Source organism: Triticum aestivum, chromosome 6B, assembly GCF_018294505.1.
Source record: "Triticum aestivum cultivar Chinese Spring chromosome 6B, IWGSC CS RefSeq v2.1, whole genome shotgun sequence".
Classification (NCBI taxonomy): Eukaryota; Viridiplantae; Streptophyta; class Magnoliopsida; order Poales; family Poaceae; genus Triticum; species Triticum aestivum.
Window position 1 is genome coordinate 527873499 of NC_057810.1, and position 9002 is coordinate 527882500.

The 9002-nt window shown below is 43.6% G+C and overlaps 1 protein-coding gene across 1 annotated transcript; it reads left to right on the forward strand.

The window, feature by feature from the left end:
* The first annotated feature begins 3380 nt into the window (after positions 1-3380).
* Positions 3381-8460, forward strand: LOC123137806 (calcium-dependent protein kinase 5). The gene is made up of 7 exons (XM_044557653.1): positions 3381-4430; positions 4778-4921; positions 5023-5175; positions 5677-5792; positions 6188-6355; positions 7363-7587; positions 8150-8460. Exons 1-7 carry the CDS (start codon positions 3698-3700, stop codon positions 8255-8257), a joined length of 1647 nt encoding a protein of 548 aa, XP_044413588.1. The 5' UTR covers positions 3381-3697; the 3' UTR covers positions 8258-8460.
* The last annotated feature ends 542 nt before the right edge of the window (positions 8461-9002 follow it).

The window sequence follows — 9002 nt, forward strand, 5'->3', positions numbered from 1 at the left end:
GTCAACATCCAGGACCACTACAAGGTCTAGGGCAACGATAACAACAAAAAGAACTCCCTGGTTGACCTCGCCTCGGCCATCATCGCCCCTACTACATGAAGATGAAGGATGAGAGCAAGAAGGACAAGAAAGCCTGGCACAGTGTTTGGCATGAGAGACTGGATGAACAACACATCAAGTACGCAGCCAAGGACGCGTACACAAGCTACGAAATGTACAGGCGGATCATTGACATGAGGAAGTGTCTTCTTCATGCCCCAGACGAGGGATCAAGCCACAGAGCAATGGCGGGAGCGTCACAAGAAGTAGATGACTAGACAATCATTTCTCCTACTTTTTTTAAACGGAATTTCTCCTACCTTAGAATGCATGCAATTGTTTATTGAGGTGTGTGTGAATGATCTATATAGTCACTTATATAATTGGATATTTATTTTAGTTATATATATTATATATATACACATTATTCTTCTATAGACAGAGAAAATCACATGGCTTATTAGCAGTAATTGTCTGTGTTATTATTGGTCTTCACACACATTTCTGATCACAGACCTGTTTGCCGCGTATCACACACATCTTGTTCAGTTGAACCATTTTTCCATTGTGTTGCGCAATAAAGGCTGCAAAGAGGGATCTATAGCAGCAAGGACCAGCTTCCCTACTGATAGCTCATCTAACAGAACTTCCAAGTTAACTGTGCTGAGGCTGGAGTAGTCATGAGATGGGTGACTAGATGGGAAGTGGACTCAATACTAACTAGTTGGATGGGTAACTGCAAAGGTTTATTATAAACCTTTGTAGTGACACATCCATCTAGTTAATATCGAGGTCTTTGTTTTGTAATTTTTGACATTTTTTGTTTTTTAAACACATGTTGATTGGCTTGAAGAAGGTCTATCTCGTTACTTTTTGATAATTTTGTTTTTTGAACACACAAATTAACCTATGTATACTTGTTCTCAAATTAACCTCCATGCCTGTTTGGCGCGTATCACACACATCTTGTTAAGTTGAACCGTTGATGTTCTCTTCCCTAATCCAAATAGTTCATTCGAGTGGACCGTATGCCGTATATCACTCACACCTTGATTTGGCTGACCGTTTCTGTTGCTTTACCCAATAGCAAATAGTTCATCAGAGCGAACTGTATGCCATATATCGCACACACATTGATATGACTGCTCGTTTCTGTTGTTTTGCCTCGTCGCAAACAGTTCGAATGGACTAACCGTGTGCCCTGCATCGCACACTTAACTAAATTCTGAACCGTGTTTGATGGCTCCACCATCGCAAATGTTTTGCACCTTTTTTTACGATTCTTTTACACCACTGTCTGCGATTAATGCATCACACACAGTTTCGTGAAAGGGTCTCTAATCGTAGTGTCTCATTAGCAGCATCATGCAGTAGTGCTATATCGTCAACGTACGTTAAGCGTGCGGACCCTATGGGTTCGAGAACTATGTAGACATGACTGAGACACCTCTCAAATCAATAACAAATATCGGAACCTGGATGCCCATATTAGTTCCTACATATTCTACGAAGATCTTTATCGCTCGAACTGTTATGACAACATACGTAATTCCCTTTGTCCATCGGTATGTTACTTGCCCGAGATTCGATCATCGGTATCTTCATACCTAGTTCAATCTCGTTACCGGCAAGTCTCTTTACTCGTTCCGTAATACATCATCTTGCAACTAACTCATTATTTACTTTGCTTGCAAGGCTTCTTATGATGTGTATTACCTAGAGGGCCCAGAGATATCTCTCCGATACTGGGAGTGACAAATCTTAATCTTGATCTATGCCAACTCAACAAACACCTTCGGAGATACCTGTAGAGCGTCTTTATGATCACCCAGTTATGTTGTGACATTTGATAGCACACAAGGTGTTCCTCCGGTATTCGGGGGTTGCATAATCTCATAGTCGAAGGAATATGTATTTGTCATCAAGAAAGCAATGACAATAAACTGAATGACCAATATGCTAAGCTAACGGATGAGTCTTGTCCATCACATCATTCTCCTAATGATGTGATCCCGTTATCAAATGACAACACATGTCTATGGTTAGGAAACTTTAACCATCTTTGATCAACGAGCTAGTCTAGTAGAGGCTTACTAGGGACACGATATTTGTTTATGTATTCACACATGTATTTAAGTTTCCAATCAATACAATTCTAGCATGGATAATAAACCTTTATCATGAATAAGGAAACATAAAATAACAACTTTATTATTGCCTCTAGGCCATATTTTCTTCAATCACAACATAAATCTAGAAGTAATCAACAAAGAAAAGACGGAAGTACCTTCAGTGAAGGAACTTGCGGTGGTGCAGCTTGGATGGATGGAGAAGCAACTCGGATGAGAAGACGGTCGACGGTGGTGGCTACAGGGTGTTCCTCGGCCCCGGTTGGCACTAGCAGTCGAGTAGTCCCCGGTGACGAGGGGTGGCGGTAGACTGAGAAGCTCGTCGGGCGGATTGGGGCGGAGCAGGATGGGGGCATCTGGCGGCCGTGGCTAGCCAGAGCTCCTCTCCCCTTATTTGCAGCGGCAGGGGCAGCAGAAGACCTCCTGGCGATAGAGTGAGGAGGCACTTCTAATGGATGGGAGGCGGGAGGGGGGGTGGAGGCGTCCGGCGGCGCGCCGACCGGGACGACGAGCCACGCCGCGGGTCAGCATCTAGCGGCGGCGTGGGAGCAACCCTAATCGCCAAAGGAGAGGAAGACGAGAGGTGAGCTTTTCTGTCATTGTTTCTGAATCGGTCGTGGCCTCTGGTCAACTCATCCAATGGCAAAGGTGGGTAATTCCACCCATCTATCATGGGTACGTTCGAAGAGTCCCACACCGAAAGCTGGGAAAGCACCTCCTTGGCCGTTGCCGGTCGTGCGTGTATTTTTGGATGCACTTTGTGGAATCCGGCAGCGTCGGTTCGCTCTTTGGCTACGATTTGGCTGCGAGGCAGCGCAATCCGGCTGCAAAAGCGGAACCAAACGGGGCCTGAATCTAAATCCTGGAGCTCAAACAAACAGGGCCATAGTCATACGGAGAGTACTAATGCCGTGTGGCTAGATAGAGGTCCGTCATGTATAGAGGAACTTTTGCCTCTCGATTGTAACCTTAGTATTGATTTGGAATAAAACTCATTTACCCTCGCAAAAATAGGCTTCTGTTTGAAAAAAAAAAGAAGTAGAGGAAATTATAATTTTGTGGGAGAAAACTAGCCAACATTTTTTTCCTAAAAAAAATAGCCAACATTTCCTGCACCACTGGATCTTTGCATCCGTGGCCGTGCCGGGAGCGGGCATCCAGACAAATGCCAAATTGTATATCCAGTCCGTGCGATCTTTCCGCCCGGATTCAACGGAAACGCAGCGCAGGCGCAGCAGAGCCAGGGAAGGGAAGGCCGACGCAACCTTCGCTTCGCTTTCCGCAAACGTGACCGCGAAGCCGCCGTGAAGTCGCCGCCGCCTCCTCGCTCCTCCAGCTCACTCTGGAGTCCCGAGGCCGCAACAACTCTCACCCTCGCGGCCTCCGCCCATTTCAGCTCCATCGGCCGCGCCGCAACGCTTCCTGTCCAAGCCAAGCCGCGCCGCGACGCCGCCGCCACTGCCTAGCCAGCCTAGACCCCATCGGAGCCTCAGGTAGATGCGAGAGAGATCGTCTCCGGCGGCCCTGTGATGGGCAACACGTGCGGCGTCACCTTTAGATCCAAGTACTTCTCCAGCTTCCGCGGCGCGTCGCAGCGCCACGACTCGGGGTACGCGCCCGTCGCCGCTGCCGCCGCCGATGCCGACTCCCCGCCGGGCAAGCGGCCCTCGCGCCCGGCGGCCGTTGCCGACGCGGCCGCCCCGCCCCCCGCCGCCGGCATGCGCCGGGGCTCGCTCGCCCCCGCGGAGCTGACGGCCAACGTGCTCGGCCACCCCACCCCGAGCCTCCACGACCACTACCTGCTCGGGCGCAAGCTCGGGCAGGGGCAGTTCGGCACCACCTACCTCTGCACCGACCGCGCCACCGGGGCGGACTACGCCTGCAAGTCCATCGGCAAGCGCAAGCTCATCACCAAGGAGGACGTCGAGGATGTGCGCCGCGAGATCCAGATCATGCACCACCTCGCCGGTCACCGGAACGTCGTCGCCATCAAGGGCGCCTACGAGGACCAGGTCTACGTCCACATCGTCATGGAGCTCTGTGGTGGCGGCGAGCTCTTCGACCGCATCATACAGCGGGGGCATTACAGCGAGCGCAAGGCGGCCGAGCTCACGCGCATCGTTGTAGGAGTTGTCGAGGCGTGCCACTCGCTTGGGGTCATCCACAGGGATCTCAAACCTGAAAACTTCTTGCTGGCCAACAAGGATGACGACATGTCGCTTAAGGCCATCGATTTCGGCCTCTCCGTGTTCTTTAAGCCTGGTGAGTTAAATTTAACTTTCCTTCCGCTGCTGTCGAACCACCCAGAAGATATACTACCATGGAGGCAAAAATTTCAATTCAGTGTTACTGTATTAAAAAAATCAGGGTTATCTTTCAACTTTATCATTAACAGCTTCTAAGGTGGTTTTCAGATGCAACAAATGAGAGCTACCCCCCCCCCCCCCCTGTTCCTACCCTACTCTTTCTTGTCCTATATGTTCATTTTGTTAGGTTGTTATTGGATTTTGGATTGTTAATGTAATGTGCATCTTATGGACCACTTATTATATTCATTTTATTCAGAATTATCTTATTGAAAATTCCTTTTGCTGTTTTATTTTTTTCAGGTCAAGTTTTCACTGATGTTGTCGGAAGCCCTTACTATGTAGCTCCAGAAGTGTTGCGCAAACGTTATGGACCAGAAGCTGATGTATGGACAGCTGGTGTAATTCTTTACATACTACTAAGTGGTGTACCACCATTTTGGGCAGGTAGAGCATTATGTTTTATTGTTAACTCTGATTAATACTTGAAGTCCTTTCTAACTTTTTACTACTGCTCTAGGCTGATTTTCTGAATGTACTTATTGCAGAGACTCAGCAAGGAATATTTGATGCAGTATTGAAAGGCGTAATTGATTTTGATAGTGATCCCTGGCCTGTGATTTCTGATAGTGCAAAGGATCTCATAATGAGAATGTTGAATCCTCGCCCCGCAGAGCGTCTAACAGCACATGAAGTTCTATGTTAGTTATTTTCTTCAGAACTCCAGATCTTGTTTCTTAAATCTTAATTCAGGTCCTTGGTTGAATATGTTGTTCTGATACCTGTTCTGAGCAGTGTGCCCATCTCGTAATGCCTCAAGACATATATCTGCCATTGTTTTGGTTGATAAGAAATCAGATTAATTTCAGAGGATCCGTTTCTCACATACTCATGGAAACCTAAAATTTTAAACTCTTGCAGTTGGGAATTTCTAACTTTAATCTGCATGGGATTGTTGTCAGATATGTACCTGTTATTATCTACTCCCTCCGTATCAAATTATAAGAAGCTTTTTGAAGCTATGATAGTGTAAAAAAATACGTCTTATATTTTCATACAGAGGGAGTATTAGGTTCATCTCATGCTTGTTTAAAAGGGGAAAACAAACCATTTAGTATGTAGAAAACAGAGCAATATATATGTACAATACATGTACAATTGTGTAATAAATATGTAAAATAATCTTTTTCTTACATGTTCAGGTCACCCTTGGATTTGTGATCATGGAGTTGCTCCTGATCGTCCGCTTGATCCAGCTGTCCTTTCTCGCATTAAGCAGTTCTCAGCAATGAATAAGTTAAAGAAGATGGCTTTGCGAGTGAGTTCCTTTAGCTGACCCTATAGTAATTAACCATGGGCAGCAGTGAAGTTACGCCCATTTTCTTTATAGTTGTTATAATGTTCATTGCTTTTTCTCATTTTGTGTTAACTTTATCATCCCAAATATCCTTTATTACTGTTCCTACTGATGTATGTCTTAAAGAAATCAATTGGATTCTCTTGTCTTCTGTTGACTTATTGTGACACTATATTTCACAACTAATGTACTGCCGTTACCCCCGAATTACCAGTCTGCTTTTTACTCAAGATAACTACTTTGTCTAGTGTACAATTTAGTAATCTGGTCGTGCGACTCTTTTTGCGTTTCATTTTGTTTTATCTTATGTGGCACAGTTGCGTGGTTGTATTAACAAAGGATTTCCATTTGTTCAGGTAATTGCTGAGAGCCTTTCAGAGGAGGAGATTGCAGGATTAAAAGAAATGTTTGAGGCAATGGACACAGACAATAGCGGTGCAATTACATACGATGAGCTGAAAGAAGGCATGCGAAAGTATGGTTCAACACTAAAAGATACTGAGATTCGTGATCTTATGGAAGCGGTAAGTTGGCTAAACATCTGTAACAATGCTCGCTTGGACTTGCTAGCTTAAGTACCTTTCCTTTTTGTTTTTAGTTCTTCTATGAGGCATCTTAGCTTCTGACTATGAAAGGCCCTTAAGGTTTGGCTACGGGCTCATTCGGTTTGGAGGAAATCAAAACATAGGAATTAGGAGTAGTATAGGAATTTGATAGGATTACACTTACCATTCTAAGGAATTGACTTGCCTCGTTCCTACGCGCAAAATGAGCTTTGAGTGGATGTGTAGTTTCCTTCAAAAACACAGGAAATGAGTAGTATTCCTACGAAATTCCTGTACGCATTTCCTACAAACCGAATGCATATATAGGAAATTTTCCTCCAGAATTCTTGTTCCTATATTTTTCCTACGAAAATCCTTCAAACCGAATGAGGCCTATTTGGTATTTGTGGACCTGTCAGCTGAGTAGGAAACATGCAATGCCATTAAATTATTCTGCTTCCCCAGTTTTATGATGGTTTGAAGCTTGTGTGAGACTATTCTCAGCTTGAATGAATTGGATATAAATATCTTTATTGAAACTAGTTCGTTTAACTGATCTATTCCAGGACTTCGAAATTTAACACACTTTTCTTACTTTATGTTTACCCTGTCTGTCTTTGTGATCTACAGCTGAAACTTATTTTACTTAGAAAACTTCTTGTCAATCATTTTATTTCCATGGAGGATGTGCTTATGTGCCTATGATGCAACTTCAGTTCAGTTTTGTATTAGCCGGGGCTCCACTCCAAAGCTTTTCCAAAAACTCGTTTAGCTCTGATTTTACGCATTAGTCCCTACAAGTTTAAGGTACTGAAACCACAGGTCCTAGCTCCTGGCACCACAACTTTCTTGTCTGTTCCGTAGATCAAGTTACTGCCCCTCTTTCATACCGAGCATATGTTTTATGGTGTAGGATTTTAGAATCACTCCTAAAAGGTGTAACTTATGGCCTTACATGTTATTTGGTTTCATTTGAATAACTTCAGGCGGATGTGGACAACAGTGGAACCATTGATTATATAGAATTCATTGCTGCTACATTGCATCTCAATAAACTAGAGCGAGAGGAACATCTTGTGGCAGCCTTTTCTTATTTTGACAAGGATGGTAGTGGTTACATTACAGTGGACGAGCTCCAGCAAGCTTGCAAAGAGCATAACATGCCAGATGCTTTTCTTGATGACGTCATAATCGAAGCTGACCAGGATAATGTAAGTAAAATGAAGCTTACAGTGCCGTACACTTATAATACTTTTAATGTTAAAAATTAGCTTGCATATGTTTCTGTTAGTTTATCATAACCCACACATGTAGTAGGGTAGGTATATGCTGAATTATAAGCAGCTGGACCTAGTTCCTAAAACAAGACTGTAATGCCTGGGTGCATAAACCTTCATAAGCTCTCTATTGAAAATGTCTACAGATGTAACTTGGGGCATAGATGCTCGCCAAATGATACATATTCCCTCCGTTCCTAAATATTTGTCTTTCTAGAGATTTCAAATGGACTACATATGGATGTATATAGACATATTTTTAGAGTGTAGATTCACTCATTTTGCTCCGTCTGTAGTCACTTGTTGAAATCTCTAGAAAGACAAATATTTAGGAATGGAGGGAGTACATTTTTTTGGCATGCAATGATAGACAGTACATCTGACTAATTTGTCATTGTAGAACCTTTGAACTTCGAAGCCCATATACAGTTTGTGTTGCTGGTTGTTTGCGATAGAACTTTGATCTAATTGCGCATGTCTGTCTCTTGTTCTCTAGGACGGTCGCATTGATTACGGAGAGTTTGTTGCCATGATGACAAAGGGCAATATGGGGGTTGGGAGGAGAACAATGAGAAACAGCCTGAATATAAGCATGACTGAATGAGACGCTGCTATACGGGACACTGCCTGCAATTTTTTGTACGCTGTCAGTTGTACGTGTGGGCATTCTAATTGGTGGTCCTCTAAATCTAACTCCTGCTATTTCGTCCATGAAATGTATGGGGGAAATCAACTATATCTTGCGTGAACTGGGAATGAAATGTTCATATAACCCAGTTGTGTTTCTATTGATTTCTGCAATGTTTATTTATTTATTTCTGCAATGTTTCATTCAGAGTTTAGTTTGGTTCATCATGTTCAAGTATTGTATCCCTATACGCCCGGGCGGACACTGGCTGGTCATAAAATCCCGACCTAGACGGGCTCCTCATACTGGCTCAGTACGTTGGGCTGACCGGCAAAATCCTATATGGCGCACTTTGCGTAAAGTTGTCGAGGGTTCGCATAGGATTCAGGAGCGAGCGACGCGATCTGGGCTGGCCTGTTAGCGGTTAGCGTAGCTATGGTTTTCTCCGGTTTTGGAAACCTTCTAGAATGTTCCTTGAATTGGTTTTTCTTTTTTCCTGTCGTTTTTTGTGGCAGATTTTCATTTAGTTTATTTTGTTTTTTCTTTTCTGTTTCTTTTTTATTTTCATTTTAGTTTTTATCTTTTATGTTTCTTTCTTCTTTTTTATTTTCTTAAATTTTTATGTTTCTTTTACCAAAAATGCGCAAATTTGAAAAAATGTATAGATTTCATAATTGTTCGAAAATTTGACAATATGTTCGGGCTTTAAAAAAATTGTGTT

Bases quoted from the DNA above. Each gene is read 5' to 3' on its own strand.
- LOC123137806 (XM_044557653.1), top strand. From the start codon at position 3,698: ATGGGCAACACGTGCGGCGTCACCTTTAGATCCAAGTACTTCTCCAGC. The intron at 5,793-6,187 runs GTGAGTTCCTTT...CCATTTGTTCAG, and splicing joins TAAAGAAGATGGCTTTGCGA to GTAATTGCTGAGAGCCTTTC. The intron at 6,356-7,362 runs GTAAGTTGGCTA...GAATAACTTCAG, and splicing joins TTCGTGATCTTATGGAAGCG to GCGGATGTGGACAACAGTGG.